The 17,418-nt window shown below is 36.4% G+C and overlaps 1 protein-coding gene across 1 annotated transcript; it reads left to right on the top strand.

The window, feature by feature from the left end:
• The first annotated feature begins 9,632 nt into the window (after positions 1-9,632).
• LOC132194169 (homeobox protein engrailed-1a-like) lies at positions 9,633-16,704 on the top strand. Its single transcript, XM_059615291.1, has 2 exons — positions 9,633-10,529; positions 15,586-16,704. The coding sequence occupies exons 1-2, from the start codon at positions 9,920-9,922 to the stop codon at positions 15,984-15,986; spliced, it is 1,011 nt and encodes a 336-aa protein (XP_059471274.1). The 5' UTR covers positions 9,633-9,919; the 3' UTR covers positions 15,987-16,704.
• Positions 16,705-17,418: the final 714 nt, after the last annotated feature.

Raw genomic sequence — 17,418 nt, 5'->3', positions numbered from 1 at the left:
AAAAAAATATAAACTGCTTTTTTCTGAAGATTATGTCAGAATTTTATTTAACACTTTTGTGTACTAGTTGCTTTCTGATAATTAAAATTCATGTTTTTAGAGAAACGATTTTAAGTGGATCGAACTGGAACCGTTTACGAGAACTTCAATTAAAAAGCACAGGATTTATTGGTGGAAATTAGGAATCTTCATTCACAAAATTCATGGGAAATTTTAATCTGTTTGGAAAAAATGTATTCTATAATTACTAATATTATAATGTAGTAGCCGAAAAGTTTCGAAATGGTTATCCATTTTTAGAATGGTTATAATCAGACTAAAATAATATGTTTGATTTTGTAATAAATAATATTATTAAATTATTATAACAAGTGAGAGATAAATTATCATAAAAGTATTGAAATATTTATTTAGATGATCAACAAAATTTCCATTCAGATTAATTAGCATTAATAACAAAAAAATTATTAAAATAAAACAAAATTATTAAATATTAAAAACAAAGTTTGTATATTATTATTAATTTAAAATAAATTTTAAAATGTATTCAATTATGTGACTTTCAATTTCTAAAAATAGTAATTTATAAGTCTCTGATCCAATCACATTAAACTTTAGCTCTATTTAACTTAAGATTGAATTCAATTAAATCTTCTCATCTTGAATGTTTGAAATAAACAGGTTGATGTGCACATTTGCAAAAGAATCAAAAGGAGATCAATTGTTAGTCAAACAAAAAAATTCTAATGCGGAGCTGTTGAAGCGTGAATGTTTACCTGTCACATCACGACCACCATGACATAATTAGGCACACCGTTGAGCTGCCCAGGTATAGAAGAAATTTTTGTTCTTTTCTTTGCCTTTCATTCTCGCGCCCAGCAGGATTTCCGAGGGACACATTCATATTTGTTTATTGTCGTTGGGCACCTCCAGAAAATAGGCATGGGTCACTCAAGAGAGCTTTACGCATAACAAAAAGGTTAAGATTCGTGGGAAAGAAGTGGAAATGAATATGGCCCGCCGCGTAGAAGATGCGCCGCGACACGGGCAGTGTTCGGCGCGCGATTCCATGTCCAAATTGAAAAACGCTTTAACAGCGCCACATAAAAAACGCCAAAGCCTTGTTGGCGGCTCGCACCAACATTAAAGCAACTTAATAGTCTGCCGAAGAAGGGCCTATTAAATAATAAGCCGGCCGTAAAAAATGCTCGTCTAATTTTTACGCGGCCGTAAACGCGCTTGACGCTCTCTTCTCTCTTAATAGATTTAACACAAACTGCCCGTTTTGACAGAAGAAAAAATAAATAAATAAATATACATTTTGACGCTCGGGAATTCCGCCGTGCTCTGGCATTTTATTTCTGCTCCGTGCCGTGCACTTCCATCTTTACGCGCAAGTCCGTCCGACACTAACAAGCGCTCAAACGCGCGCAGAATTTACATTGTTTGGGGGCCGATTTTTAAAATACCAACAGCGCAGCAATAGTGGCATGTGAGTTCCTAGAAGGTTGGTATGTAACGTTTTGTGAAAATGGTTTCCGAATTGACGAATAGAGAGGCTGCAAAAAATGAAAAATTTGGCAATTTTCCTGCCTACAGCTGAAAACAAATAATAGGCATTTGCCAAATGAACAAAAGAAAAAAGGCATATTTAAATTTCTTTTATATATACACATCTTTGTTTTGTTTTATAAATTGAACATTATGAAAGAAGTGCTTGCTAAGAATAAGAAAAGAACATCAAACTATATTTAATTGCATGGTCAGCTAATAACATTTAATATATTCGATCTATTTTTTTTAATAAAAAGAATTTATTATTTTGCATGTGGAATTGTCTGGATCGATGAACATGAGGAAATTTTATAAACTGATAGGGAGCTAAGATGAATCAGTCGGAATCAGTTATTAATTACATTTTAATGCTGTGTTAAGGCAATTTTATTTTTCACTCTGAATAAATATAAATTATTTGAAAAATTAAAAAAAACTTAAACACCATCATTTTGTAAACAAACGTGTTGTTAATTCAAACAATAAATATTTAAATTGCAAATAAATTGTGTGTTAAATTAAATTTTTTATATTTATAATAATGCGTTTATAATAAATTAAAATTAGACTAAATTAAATAATTTTTTTTTTATTGCAAGTTTTATTGCACCTCACCCAGAGAAGGCCAGTATGATAAAAAAAACACATTAAACAAAAAAGATTTTAATTTCACAACAAGCCGACATTTTCATATGATTTTAAATTTAATATTAAAAGTATCTCAATAATTTCACTCAAATATTCTAAAATTGCTTCTTTTTTCTTAAATTCATTGAATACTCAAATAATTTATGTAATTTTTGGTTTCACAAGTTAAAAATTAATTGATTTTTCTTGATGACTTTATGCTATACTTTTATTTGAAAATTAAAATTATTAACAAAAAATTATATTTTTACTATAATTATCTTTGTGTACAACTTCCAATTGATCCCTGACTTTTATTCAAAATTAAAATAAAATTGAACCGTTTTAGAACATATTAATTAAGCATATGTAATTATATGGAGCTAAATTGACGTGCATCAACAATCAAGTGACCAACTCTCTAAACCCTGCCTTTTGTGGCCAAGACAAGTTTTCAGCAGCAGCATTGACCTTTGCCGGCCATCCATCTGCTTTGGGAATTACATTCCGTCAATAAAGCGAACTTGAGACTCGAGAGAGACGACCTGCGGCCGTGCAGCGTCCATTCATCAAAAGCCAATGGCAGGTAGCGAAGATTGATCGGGAGTTGATTTTGCATTTCAATCTCTCGCTCTCATCACTCACTCCAGCAGAGTCCTCTCGTCTCTCATTCATTCGTCAATCAACGAGAGCATCATTCTCTCAATTCTATGAACTCATCTCACGTCAAACGCATATAATAATATATACACTCCTCTCTCTCCGAAGCTTTTCTTTTGAAAGCCGAAATGAAATATAATAACGCCATCAAATTGTTGGCCGGACTAAATTAAGGAAGGCCAAAGCGTGGGGCCGCCCGACACTTGATCCTTTTCCGATCCACAAATTAGTGTGCGGCTTGTAAATCTGTCACTGCGCCCTTTTTGCCGGCAAAACATGGCCGGTGTGTGGGCAGAGGAGGTAATTAAAAAGTTGCCAGGCTCCAAGCGAAAAATAAAATATTGAAAAACAAAATATGCAGATGATGCGTATCATAGCTGTATAGGAAATGCTGACGACGACCTTAGCTAATTTCAAGACAAATTAACAGTTAATTGGAAACAAATTATTTGAATAGTTTTACTTAATAATTTTAAATCAATTTATGGCTGCAGCCTAAATGGCTCCGTATAAGAAGATTTTTTCCACTTATTACCAGGGATGAAAGTAAACATAGGCCATGATGTTTTGGTCCATTGTTGAATAATCCCGTCTCAGACAGACTTTCCAGAGACTTTCATTGAAACATAAACCCAGTGGCGACAGTCGTCTTAATTTTCAGAAAGCCAGTCGAAAAAACTTCCCCAACTTTTTCTCAGTTTGAAAAACAGTTGTTGTCACAATATAGAGTTTAATCTTCTTAACTTAACCCCTCGCAGTGGTGTTTGTTTCTCCCCTAGAAGGAATAAACTGGTGAAATTTCACTAAAATCTTCTAGTCCCTCTTTATTGTCCACTTGTTTATTTTTCTTTAAGTAGATATAAAGGCTTTAAGAGGGGAGAAAAATCTCATTTTATAATATTTGTTTGGGGTTTGAGAGAATTTTGCTGGTCGACCGCGCCTAATTACCCGGCAGAATGCAAAGGAAACGTTTGGGATATAAAAGTTTTAAAGGCGCCGCTCGCCCTTTGTCATCCTTCTGTTCGCTCTCACTTCATTTACAAGCCAAAGGTGACGGGCCTGCCACGCACGCAGCGAACAACAAAGCCGGTGTTTTGTACACAGGCCTTTCTCACGGTGACCTCAAGTGGACCCCATGCACAGGTGACCAATGTGGGTGGCTTTTGAGCTGCAGTGTGGTCGCGACATTCGTTCTGCAGCACCTTCGCGTCCCACGCTCTCTCCTCTGCGCGCCTCGGGGTGCTTTTTTCATGCAACGATGCAACTCAATAAAATAACGCACACTTCTATCCCAGTACCTGCCACCTACACTCACCCCTGCAAAAGAGAATTTCGAAGATTGAAATGAGAAATAAAAGGGGTATAGGAGTTTAGTCAGGTGGAATAAATCATTTCGGAGATTTGAAGATGATAAAACGCTTGAAAGTAGTTTTTTTCTTTATTTCAACGAGCGAAAATTCCATCTCCTTTATGAAATTGAAAACCATCTATTTTTAACTCGATTAAATTTTTATCATCATATATTATTCAACTAATCTAAATATCTTAATTGAATATAACTCAATAATATTACTTTATAAAAATATAAAGATTATTGTAAAAACAAGCAATTGTATTATTAAAAAGTTTATGATTAATTAAAAATAATTAAAAACAAAAAAATCTGCAAAAAATGTAAATTGCTGTAAAAGTTCAAAAATTATATTATATTTTTTTTGCAAAATTAATTTGAAAATTATTATTTAAATTTGTTAATTTTAAATTTTAATACAGCTCAAATAATATTGATTTCGCAGAAATGATAGGAAAATTACATTCTCCACCGCACGTACTCACAAGCAACATGGACGTGCGCGCGATTTTTCATCAGCCGACGCCGTCTCTCCGCTTCTTTTTCCGAGAAAATTCAATTAATTAAACGTTGCTCTCTCGGTTCTCTTTCTCTGCTCTTTCGCTTCAATACACACACTCGGCCAATTTTAATCAATCACAAAACAGCTTCTGCGAATGCGAAAAAATATACAAATAAAATGAGCGGCTTTTTATCTGTCGGCGAACAGCAGCACTTCCTTCTTTATCTGCAGTCCCGCATCGCGCCTTATCGCGAGCTGCTTTTGCATCGGCGACAAATTTATTTGCCCACCGCAGCGTTTGCCGATGAAAAGAGTGGCTGAAAATAAATATAAACACGCATGACTTTCCATGCCCGGTGCGGCTTAGCGGTTTGAATAATGGCATTTGGATTTATTGCTCTGTCCCGCAGTAATGCATGCGTTCTGTTGACCCAACACAGACATCAAATCGCGGGTCCGGGAGGTCCCCGAGAGAGCAAATCTAGTTTCTGTGCGTGAACTTAGAGAAGAGAAATTTGATCCGGGAGGTCAAATGGGCATTTTGCGCAAAATAGTTTCGTCGTGCTGGAATTTGGAAATTCTAGAGAGTGAGCAGCCATTGTTCTATTCATAGAGCAGAGCGTAATTTTTTGGTGTTTGGATAATAAAAAGCCCGACCTGAATTCTAATGCCTATATAAAATTAACTGTATTATAGGCATTTAATTTTATTTGCCGGTTTTTTTATATTCTTACAGTTAGCAATTGTACTGTGGTCGTGATTTCGCAATGAAAGATTTCTGGTTTTTAAAGAATATCCGGTAAAATAGGAAATTTTAATGCCAAATTTTGGTATTAGCATAAAAAGATGATTTCTCTCTCATCAAAATTTTTACTTTAAATAAAATCTGCATTTTTCTTAAAATTGAAATAAATGGAAATCATTGCATAAATTTTCCATGCACAAAATGCATATATTATTTTGCTTCATAGTAATTAAAAAAATTATCTGAAAGTATAAACAAATAATAGGCATGAGAAAAAAAATCACATTTAAAGGAAACGCAAATTTTAGGATTAATTATGATTGAAAGGATAATAATGTTGTTAAGTAAAACAAAATTTTTAATTTCGTGATTTTTTTAAAAAAGTTTCAAAAAAATTTAATTTAATTTCACTAAAAAAAAACTCTACCCAGAAAGCTGTCTTACAATAGGTTAAAAATTTAAGAAAAAAGAAACAATCTTATATTATTATTTGAATTTTATATATAGAATGATACGATAAACAAAGATTTGTCGGAATAACGTTCAGAGAGCAAATTCAACAAATTATCAAAAACTCTCAATCATAATCTTCCCCTTTGCCTTTCAAAGTTATTTTATATTGCGTTCATGTTCATGTAGTTCGTATAGAGATTCTTTCAACTACAATTAGGTTTAATATTCAAATAAGAACAACTTGTTTTATTTCACAACCATAAAAATCATGAATAGAATCAACGAAAGCCTCTCAAGTGCATTGTTATAAAAGTAAAAATAATTGACATTTAACTCTGAAGCAGAATGAATCATCAATTAAGAATTGAAAATCAGTCTCAGCAATTACTCTGCGCCGCTCGTGAATTGGTTGGGTTGTCTCTTGTGTTGGGCGAGTTTCACTTTTTAAACACACACTGTCGTTTTCTCGATGCAACCCACGCATCTCCAGTGAAGCAGAAGAGAGGCGCTTGCTCGCTGGTGGCCGAATTTAGTGAGTGTGTTATGCGACTCTTTATCTGCAGCGCGCAGTGGTGACATAGTTACGATGTTTTTATTGACACATGTTGGCTGCTGGACGTGGTCCATTAGGCCCACACAAAGCACTAAATCTACTTGTGTGCAAAGCGCTTCCAAACCTCTTATACCGTTGAAGATATTTTTTAATTTAGACTCGAGAAGATGAAAACATTAAAATTCCATGATGAAATCATTATTGAAGAGATAAATTGGCAAAAACAGGATTTTTTTTAAATGAATCTTTAAAATCGCGTAATTTTGGTCAATTATTATGCGGGAATAAAATAATTTTAATGATAAAAAATTTGTTTTTAGATTTTTGGGGCTATTTAGAGGCATTTTGATGAAAAAAAAATTACTTTTGAATTAGGGTGAGTCTTCTTTAAAAATTGAAATAAGTTTAATACATAGATTTAAAAAAATAATATTTAAATGAATCATAATAAATAACTCTAGAATTTCATACAAATTGAAACCGACAGATTATACTAATTTGCTACGAAAATGCTAAAAATCCTAAAATGACTTACTAAAATGTCAATTTTTTTCCTTGGGAGTTTTTCAACCTAAAAATTTGAATCTGAGAAGTCGCCTTTCTTGGAAAAGGATATTTTCCCCAGTGGCAAAACATCTCCGGAAATAAAATATTGGAAAATTCGAAATTAGAAACCCGTGCAGCTGCCGCGCCGGTCGAAAGTTATGCAGCCCGCGCAACCACTGCAACGTGCAAAAAGCCTAATTACAATAAAAAAGCCATAACTCTGGCGAAGGGACGTGCTTTCCATTTAGAAAATTAAAAGTCCGTTTTGGCAGCGGACCTGAATCGAAAAGCAGCCCGCAGTAGAGAGTTGGCGCAATAAATTATGTCATTTGGAGATTGTCCACGCTCGAAATGTATATAAACAGGGTGGCTAAATAATGTCAGCAGCGGGCACGTCACGAGAATCGGCTGCAGCTGCATTTGAGCAAGAGTAAAACGTCGCGCGGGTTTGCGGTTGCATGGATTTGAATTGAAACCTCGCGCGCAGGTAAAACTAAACAAGGGGCTCGTCCCATTGACTCGGGCATGCACACAACAAAAACCGAATAAGACGAGAGATGCAGCTGACTTCCATATATACATGTTTATGTACGCAGAGCTTTGCTTGTAGATAAACATCGCCGCGGCCAAATCGCATTTATACAATATATAAAATGAAGGGGCGATTTTCTTGTTTTGCTATATACGAAGCCTCTGCGCTGACATTCTAATCCAGTGCCGGCATAAATTGCTTTCTTTGTATGGCCGGGCTGCTCTCCTCTTTATTCGATTCAAAAGTCAAAGGATTAAATTTTCGCGTTCTTCTTTCTCTTGTCGCTTGTCAGATTTTATCTTTTAATAATATTGCAGCAGAGATTATTTTTCGAGCTGCTTCATGTTACACGTCCTGCGCGAATGTGAGAAAATTTTAATTGACGCTTAATTATAAAAGGGCACTCTGTCGGCTGCATGCTGCGGTGCCTGGATAGTTCACACGGGGCGAGCTGCAAAAAGCTTGTTGGCGCAGATCAAGCGAGCAGCTCGCTAGATTATGAAAAAAGGAGCTGCTCTCGCGCGTCTTTTTTGGTTTCCTCGCTCCGTGGGTGGTCCATTAGGCAGTGTAATAAGTGATGTATTGCACTTGCGAATAATTGTTTCAGTTACTCAATCACAGCGTTTTGCGAGATCTTTTTTTTTAATTTTTATTTTTCATTTAAGTAGAGAGTGATAGAATATAGATTTGTATATTAAGTAATTCCTGCGAGCTTTGAAATTTCTTTAATACAACAGAATGAGATTTTTAGGTTTCAGAATATGAAGCGTATATATTATGCTTCTATACAGCTCAATATTTTGACTTGTGACAAAATATCATATTATGTTGAATTAATGAATTAATCAGTAACTAATACACAGCAATACATTATTACAACAGTCAAACTTCTTCGTAACTAAACGCTCCTTTTAGAAGAGTTATCTATAATTTACTGGCTGAACTGGAAGTTTTATAAATACTTCTAGATAAATTTGGATTTATACATACAATTAAAATAGCTTTCAAATTCAAATTAAGCTTTTAAAAACCTCTAAAAAATAATCAATTTAAGAAATTCAAAAAAAATATTTTATAATGTATTGTTTAACCGGTATGAATGTTTTTATTTTTAAATTTTAGCTGAAAATGTTAAAAATTATTATTAATTTTTTTAAGAAGAAATAACTTTTTATCTTGTCATTTTTAATATGCATGCAGGAGGCTGCAAGTTCAACATTAAATCGTAGTAAATATTAATGCGCAAGGAGCATGACTGCGTGATTATGCTTTAGCTATAGTTGTTCGGCTCTCGCTATAGCAAAGAGCAGCAATTTCTCTAATTCACCCCTAACTAACTTATACATCTCTTTGCATTTGCCAGTTTTTTTTTAAATTTTGGTGTACCGTGTGAATGAAGAATAAATTATAAGAATAACTATAATTTTTTTTTAATAATTCGTCATTTACAGACTTCCATTTTTTGTATGCTTATTTTTATCCTGAAATTGGCCGTTTCAAAGGTTGGAATAAGGTTGGAAAAGTTTTTTTCCTTCCCTAAATTTGAGCTCATTTGTAATAAAAATTGGAAAAAGGGCCTTCCATTTTTGTTATTCTCATTACTTGAAACGACGAGCACTCGGTTTAATAAAGCTGATTGAATAAAACCCCCGTCTCATCCCCTTTACACATATGATTGTTGTAGTGCGCCACGCCAAAGTTCACCCTCCGTGCGATAATATACATAAAAGCCTTGGCGTATACGTCGTTCCACTCTCGGCGCTAATTTGTGATTGTGTGCTCGCGCGGCCGAAATTTGCATACGTCACCGTTAATAACAAGTATTGATTACCTCTCCCGGCGGGGCTGTGATGTTTTGATATAAAAATTATTACATCTCGGCGCGCGACGCTCCACCCTTTGCTCCCCTCCGCGGCGTTTAGGCCACGCCCGGCGGCCGAGTCGCGACCCCACCACGGCGCAAGGAGCGCGAAAAAAACCAGGGACGGAAAAATGGGCCGAGTCTCCTAGGATGGCTCGTGTGTAATAAAGCTGTGTGTGTCTCTTAAGCACGGCCGCGTGGAAGGGGGAGCAGGGGACACTTGAGCCGCGCGTCTTTTTGTGTCCGAGTCTTATTTTTTCCCCATCCGCGCGAGCTCTCGAGTGGCTTCCTCTTGCTGCGCCGCCGATTTGAATACAATTTTTCCACATAACCCTAGGCAAACACACTCTCGCGCGGTGGTGGGGTGGCCGTTTTTTGTGGAGGAAGGGGAGTGTGTTTACCGGCGGGACTGCCTGCTTTTGGACAGCTCGAAGATCTCTCACTCATCTCCACTTGAAGCGGCGAGTGAACCTGTCTCGCGCGAAATAAGTGACAGCTCTCGTCCCGCAGTGGCTGTTCGGTGTCCCGGGGCACCATGGCCCTAGAAACGGAGCGCTCGAGCCCCAACAACGCCTCTAGTCCGGGGCCCACCTCGACCAGTTCGCCGTCGTCCTCGTCCTACAAGCCGGCGCTGTCGCCCACCATGGACATCAAGCCGGCCATCATCCACCACCCCATGCCCATCTACCCTTCGACCTTCGCCCTGCAGGCCAGTTCGCGCGGGCGGCGTCCGGCCAGTCCGGCCGAGCCCGCGGCCCCCGAGCAACCCTTGCGCTTCTCCGTCTCCAACATCCTGCGGCCCGAGTTCGGCCGCCGCGCCGTCGAGGAGTGCAGACTGAGGACGCACGTCGACTCCGGACGCAGCAGATCTTCCCGCTGCAGCTCGGTCGACGGCGACTGCCGCAGCTTCACCTCGTCGCCCATCCTGCACCACCGGCCGTGTAGTCCGCCCCCGAGGAAAAGGGTGGCCCTGCACCTGGACGACTCGGACAAACACAGCAACGGCGATGCCAGCAGCGTCTGCAGCTCCAGCAGACCCGCGTCCTCGCTCGAGGAAAAACTCGCCGACCCGCCGGTGCCCAAGGAGCAGACGATGTGGCCCGCGTGGGTTTTCTGCACCCGCTACTCGGACCGACCTTCCTCAGGTAAATATCTCAATAGTATGTTCAATTATAAAACTTAATTTTTTATTTAAAAAATTGCCTATTCATTCGGAGAGCGCGCTTCTTTTTTTTTTAGAGATAAATCCGTTCACTTTTTAAAGGGAGAGGAAATTCGAGGTGCCTCCGTGAGAGGGATCTGCCGCCTTTATCTCGGGAGCTCCTTTAGATTTTTCTCCGTCCGCTAACGATCACACGAAGGCAGCCTCTTTTATTCTTATTATTATATTCGAGGGGATAACGAATTTATTTAAGTTGAAAGGGTCGCATCGATTGAATTTTTATTGAATGTATTTTTCACGTTGATTAACCTGCAATCTTTATCTCGAGCTCATCAGTCCCTTTTTTGGGGGAAATGATCTTTATTTACTCAATCTGATTGATGCTGTCAAAAAACAATGGGTCATTTGCGGGGATCAGGCCCTCAAGAAAATGTTGTGAAATTACAATAGGTCGATTCAATTCAACCTGACAAATGAAAAATCAGAACCCAAAAAACATGCACTTTCTTTAATCAAAGATTTATATTATCAAAAAATTCCTATATAAATTTTTGAAAATAAGTGGCACTTTCTTCTTTTGACAAAATCCGGTATTGAATTTATTTTGGAGCTTTCAACATTTGGTGAAGAGTGGCTTTTTACTAGGCTGATGACTGATGGCACTTCTCGCGGCGTGTTTGTTTGCGCGAGAGAGGCGCACGCACGCTCTCATTTAGCACCAGCCATTCTGTATATATAGGACCGGGCCAGAAGTGTGTTTATTGATGATGTGCACACGCATGCCCATCAAAAAGGTATTGGATGAAAGAGACGCCAGCGACAGAGATTGATCACTCTTGTGCCCGCGATTCATTACCTACAACCAATGCATTTCTCCGATTTCGAGTTCAAAAATGTGGAACACGCGGAGCCGCCAACGTGAATCCCAAAGCAAGTGATTAATTCTTTCTCTCTCTTTGGTTGTGCAAAAAGCGTTTTTAAAATGAAAAAAGAAAAAACATTCCGCCTTGTTAGCAAATTAATTACACATTGTCATGCGCGAATTTAAATTTCTTATTAATCTCTCGTTGCTTTGGCTGGAAAAAAACATTATATGCATACTTTTGACACACAATGGAATTATAATTAGCGACGGATTTATGGCGCATTTGCGTGTGCGGCACTTGAAATCCCTCCCCGTCGGCGAATGGGTTGACATTTTTCAAACGAAACAATTCTTGATGTGCGTAATGACTGAAAAAGCCATTGTGCTGCGAGAAAGGTTAACACCGCCGAGGCAATCAGCATAAAATCAGCTTTTATATACGAGCTCGGCCGGCAGAACTTTAATATCTATATTGATTGGAAATTAATGAGAAAATTTGCCCTGGGGTTTTTAATAATAAAATAAGAAATTCGCATCAAACCGAGGTATTATGACATTAATTTCAACACGCAATCAAAATTGCTTTAAAAAAATATGGCACATCTGCCCCGTCGCACATCACTTTGCCACTCAATGGCCATAATTAACATATAAGAAAAGAGGCTCTGGACAGCTCTCTCGTCTTTCGCTGCTGCTGGGAGGAAACTTCGCGTGAGGTCTAATTTGCGTGCTCTAGAATTAAATTTTCATCATCATATTCCGAGCAACAAAGCTTCAATTCAATCGGCCGCCGCCGCGTTAAGGAGAGAGAAAGAACGGAGAAATAGCACAAAAAGCCCGAAAGGCCGCACGTCTATCATTAACTTTTTTGTTACGGGCGCCAGTGAGGAGAAAAGAAAACCATAAAACGCGTACAAAAGAGCCATTATACATACTCAGAGGACTTACTTTAAGTAATGCTTTTAACGCAGAAATAATTTGAAATCTCTTGAGGATCACTTTTATTTTTGATAAATTTTCAACATTAACTTACAATGAAATCTATTTGGGGAAAAACCAAGAAACCTTATCGTTTGATTCTTCTGTTGACGTATTATTTTGGTAGCATGTGCTAGTGAATACTTGAATTTGTAAATTAAGTATACAATAAATTAATTAACAAATTTTCTTGCGCCAAAGATAAAAAATTAAATTATACAAAATATACAAAAAATAACTAAATTTAATATTTAAAATTCCTATTGTTATTATTTAAAATTTCAATATTTATTTTGCAAAACTTTAATAATGTTATAAAAGAGGCATCGAAGAGTAATATTTTTAATAGTTTTAATTTTTTACCATATACCTTTCAATATCGTAATAAATTTTGAAATTCGAACGATCATTTAACTGACTCATCGTCTTCACTGCGCTGTGGTTTCCGAGCTGCAGGAATGCAGACAGGCGTGTGAAAATCAAAATTAATGGTGTTTTTTGGGCCGAAATTCCTCGGCCGCGAGAATGGCCTCTGCACAGCTTCTCTGAGCTCATTTGAATAAAATGCAAGCTCGGAGACGAAAAGGGCAGTTGCAGCTGGCTGGCGCAGCTTTATTTTTCACTTTCACTTGGGACCAACAACCCCCTGCGCGTGCTGGGATCCATTAACTGCAATTAGGTTTCATTTGAAAAAGCTATAGGAGAGAAAAATATTTTTAATATCCCCACAGGAGCGATACATTTGTTGCTCTTTTATTTGCTAACTATGCGCGCTGCTGGCCAACAGATTAGATAATATATTCAGTGGCTGCAGTGCGCACAGAGGGTGCGAAATAATCAACCCTTAACTTGAGAGCGCTGGGGTGCAAACAACACACCGTGTCTGTAATGAATATAAGAGGGTGCGGAGTAGAGAGAAGTGTATAAATTTTATCTCTCTGGCTGCTGCAGTGTGCGGGTGATAAATACACGCGTTTATTTTATTATTTGGTCTGTGCAGTACTTGTTGTTGGCAAGATTAATAGTTGTGACACCGCCTACAATATTAGAAACACACGTACTCCTCTCTCTCCGTTTACTGTGACTGAATTTTCATTACAAACTATCTGTAAAAGAGAGAAAAGAAAAATCTGCAGCTTTTATAAGGGTTTTTTTATAGGGATTTTATAATAGCAAATAACGAATGAGTATTTTCCAAAGCAGGTAATATCCTAGGCTTTAAAACGTAAAGTTCATAGATACAGTTTTTTTCTGCACAATATGAAAAGTAAAATTATATTTTTGCTCTAAAAGGGGATTTTTGAACAATAAATGTTTTTTTTTTTTTAATTCAAATAATGTCATGCAATTTTTCTTTACAAATAAAAGAACCTTCCAAGAAAATTGGTACTAATAATTAACAATCACTTAAGAAAAGTCTAAAAATTTGGCGAGGAATTCCATTAAAAATTAAAATAGGTTCAAAACAAAAATTTCATTTTCTAACCATATTAAACATTTTTCAATCACAAAATTATCAATATAAAAGCGCCCTATGTGTACAAATTTAGCACAATATCTTAATACTCAAATCTAAAATATGTAATTTACAAATTTTAAAACGTTCTGAAATTTTTGCTCACAGTTACAAAAATTATAATCAATCGTTGAAAACTTCTCATAAAACTGGGCAAAAATATGGGCTGATTATTTAATGAATATATAGTTGGAGTTGCTTTCAAAGTTTTATCAGAATTTTGATGCCCCATAATAAGCTTTGGGAGGCGGTGTATAAATTTAATCTTACATACAATAAAAAAAAAAACAATTATCTCCTGCTGGGTTTTCAAAATAATGTGAAAATGTATATTATTTGTGATAAATTTGCGCGATTTGGCAGCGCACATCACGCAATTGAGGCCATCACATCATGAAATTTATAAAATAATTACACTCGTAATCTTTTTATAAGACCCCTTAATGCGAGTTTTCAAGTTTATCTCGGCGCGGTGTAATTGCGCGCAGTAAGACACACGCGTGTGTACTCTTTTTTTTCACTCTCTCAGCAGTGCCGAAATTATGCTGATGCTCGCAACAAAGCGTTTTGCTCCGTCGTGGATTTAATAATGGGCCGCGCGCATTATTTGATAAATAAAACATCTCTCGCGCCGCCGCCACCGCGCCAATCTCGAGCGTTTTATCTCGGTCCGACCGAGCACGTGTGAAACTTAATTCACGCAGCACTCAACTCGCATTACCGCCGAGGAGATATTTAATGAGATTTGTGGCTCGGCGCGAATAAAATGAGCTGCAAAACGGAGGCTGCGAAAACAATAGTCGGCGCAAATCACATAATGCACGAAATGAGGCAGATTCAAATCTCAATTTATTCCCTCGGCGTATTGTTGTCACAATAATAAGAATAGTAATAAAATCAGTTAATTAAGTGAGAGGTGCTGAATTAATTGTTTTTCATTTTTAATGTTTTAATATTTTCTTTAAGCACGGAGAAAAAAATAATGAATTCAAAATGTTGCAACATTCAATAAGTAGATTTGAAGTGATTTTTATTTAAATTTTGATAGAAATTAAGGATTTAATTAAATTAAAGAATTAAGCAATTTATAAATATCGAGGATAATTAATGTCAATTATTAATTATGATTTGTTGAAGGTCTTTTAATAAATAAAAAATGAGTTAATATCGTTTATAATTAGAGGGTCTTTACTACATAATAATTATAAATAATAATTAAAATCAAACAACATGCAGTTTTAATAAGTTTCCTGTCGCCAAATTAGCAAAATGATATTTTATTAAATGTCACTGTGCATTCACTAGATGCTAAGATTTTCAGTATAATGTAATATAAATTTAAAAAAAAAAAACACTTATATCCGCCAGTTACCATTCTCTGATAAAAGATACCTATTTGTGATCCTCAAATAATTCAGTTAAATAAATATTTTATGTAATTGTATCTTCATAATGTAAGGATGTTTATTTCGACTCTATAAATAAAATTTAAATGAACAAAAATAATATATGTTTAAATAAATTTAAAATATATACTTCAAATAAAAAATATTGATGCACATAAAATGAAATATTGGAAATCGTTAAATTTTCGTATGAATATTTTTATTTATTAAATTACATTGTAATGTTTACCATTAAATAACCCTAACTAAACTTGTCATCTTGCTATGTTCGCAGGTCCGCGTTCGAGACGGATGAAAAAGCGTGAAAAGCGTCCGGACGAGAAGCGTCCACGCACCGCCTTCACTCAGGAGCAGCTGAACAGGCTGAAGCGCGAGTTCGAAGAAAACAGGTACCTGACCGAGCGGCGGCGGCAGCAGCTGGCCGGCGAGCTTGGTCTGCACGAGAACCAAATCAAAATCTGGTTCCAAAACAAGCGGGCCAAAATCAAAAAGACGAACGGCGGCAAAGGCACGCTGGCCCTGCAGCTGATGGCGCAGGGGCTGTACAACCACAGCACCATCCCCGTCGACGAGGAGGAGGAACTGGAGGCGGCTGCGGCCGCCGCCGCGCAGGCGGGGGCCGAGGCGGCCGCCGCCAGGGCGGCCGGCGTCCTTTTCAACCCGCTGGCCCACTGAAAAAAAGAAGCAGTGGAGGAGCATCTCAGTACAAGACTGGTTAGTTTTAAGACAAATTCTCGATAATGGACACTGACTTTGGTGCAAAAGAAGAGAACTTGATGAAAACATATGATTATATTAATTAATGTGTAAAAAAATTAGAGGAGAAAAAGAATAGTTGTTGGAGTTGAGTGTTTTTGTCTTGTGCATGTGCAATATATTCAAAAATAGTAAATCACTATATACTAATATAATCTGTGTTAATTATTCTAAAACAAATTAAATGCGGTAGGGCTTCTTAGATTCGTGAACAATACATAAAATTTATTGCAATCATAGATGGTAGATTGAATGTAAATGTTGCAAAAAAAAAATGTGTACAAAAGTTTGAAATCGACTCCTTTATTCTGTATCTCAGCAGCCTGAAATAATAAAATTGAAATAAATATTTCAAAAAATGTTTTTGCTTTGCAAATTGCCCTATCTCAAAATTAAGTTCGTGCGCTTTTTAAATTCAAAGGATAAATTCACGCTCGTTTTAATATTCATCAATGCGCCACGTTCACAATATTAATGCTAAATAATGCTGCAGTACTAATAAAGTGTACATGTATTACTCGGTACGACTCCTGTGTACATAAAATGATGTGTATTATAATTTATTATATGTATATCGCCTCATAGCATCGTCGGATAATAAAAAATCGATCGTCATGTTACAAACAAGTAGCCTTGTTTCATTTCTTATTAATTGCGAGAAAAACAATCCGCTCTCTGGAAAGCATTTACGCGCGTTGAAAGCAAAGCCAATCGCTATTCTCGCGGCAGGGACACCTAATTACATACAGAAAAAGTCGTAATGATAACTGCAGCAGTAGCCCGCATTCTTTATATGATCTGCATCTGCGCTGAGAGGCAATAAATAATGGGAAAACGATTCGTAACGCTGTTAATGCTCCGACAGATTGCGCCTGCAAAATGCATTCATTTATGAGTATGATTCGAAGAAATTGAAAAAAGTTGGAGCTGCAATTCCAAGGCCCTTATTTGAAATTCAATTCTCAAGCTGAAACTTTTAAATGCTTGAAAAATTCTGATTTTTGTTTTAAACTATCTGTTTAAATGATTTTTACTGTTAACAAATAAAATAGAAGAAAAACCAGTTGGGCAAAATAAGAATAATAAAAATAAAAAAATTAAAAAAATTGGATGGGAGGGTAAGTAAAAATCATGGTCATTCAAGACGAAATGAATTGATTATATATTCTTTTGTTTTAGATCATATTAATTTAATTAGATATTATAAATAAAAATTTAAGTATTGTAATAACGAAAAACCAAAGCAACATATAAATTATTTCAATATAATTATATCAATTACATTCCATGCTCTAGCTTGACAAATTTATTAAAAGTTAAAAATATTTTGTGTGTATGTAATATTGTTACA

The sequence above is a fragment of the Neocloeon triangulifer genome, unplaced genomic scaffold (assembly GCF_031216515.1).
Source record: "Neocloeon triangulifer isolate White Clay Creek 2 clone unplaced genomic scaffold, ASM3121651v1 ptg000006l, whole genome shotgun sequence".
Taxonomy (NCBI): domain Eukaryota; kingdom Metazoa; phylum Arthropoda; class Insecta; order Ephemeroptera; family Baetidae; genus Neocloeon; species Neocloeon triangulifer.
Note: the sequence above shows the minus strand (reverse complement) of the source record. Positions and strands in the feature narration are given on the sequence as shown.

What these genes read in the sequence shown, in the direction of transcription:
- LOC132194169 (XM_059615291.1), top strand. Translation starts at nt 9,920, where the DNA reads ATGGCCCTAGAAACGGAGCGCTCGAGCCCCAACAACGCCTCTAGTCCG. An exon ending in CTCGGACCGACCTTCCTCAG is followed by an intron (nt 10,530 to 15,585) that starts GTAAATATCTCA and finishes CTATGTTCGCAG; the next exon opens with GTCCGCGTTCGAGACGGATG.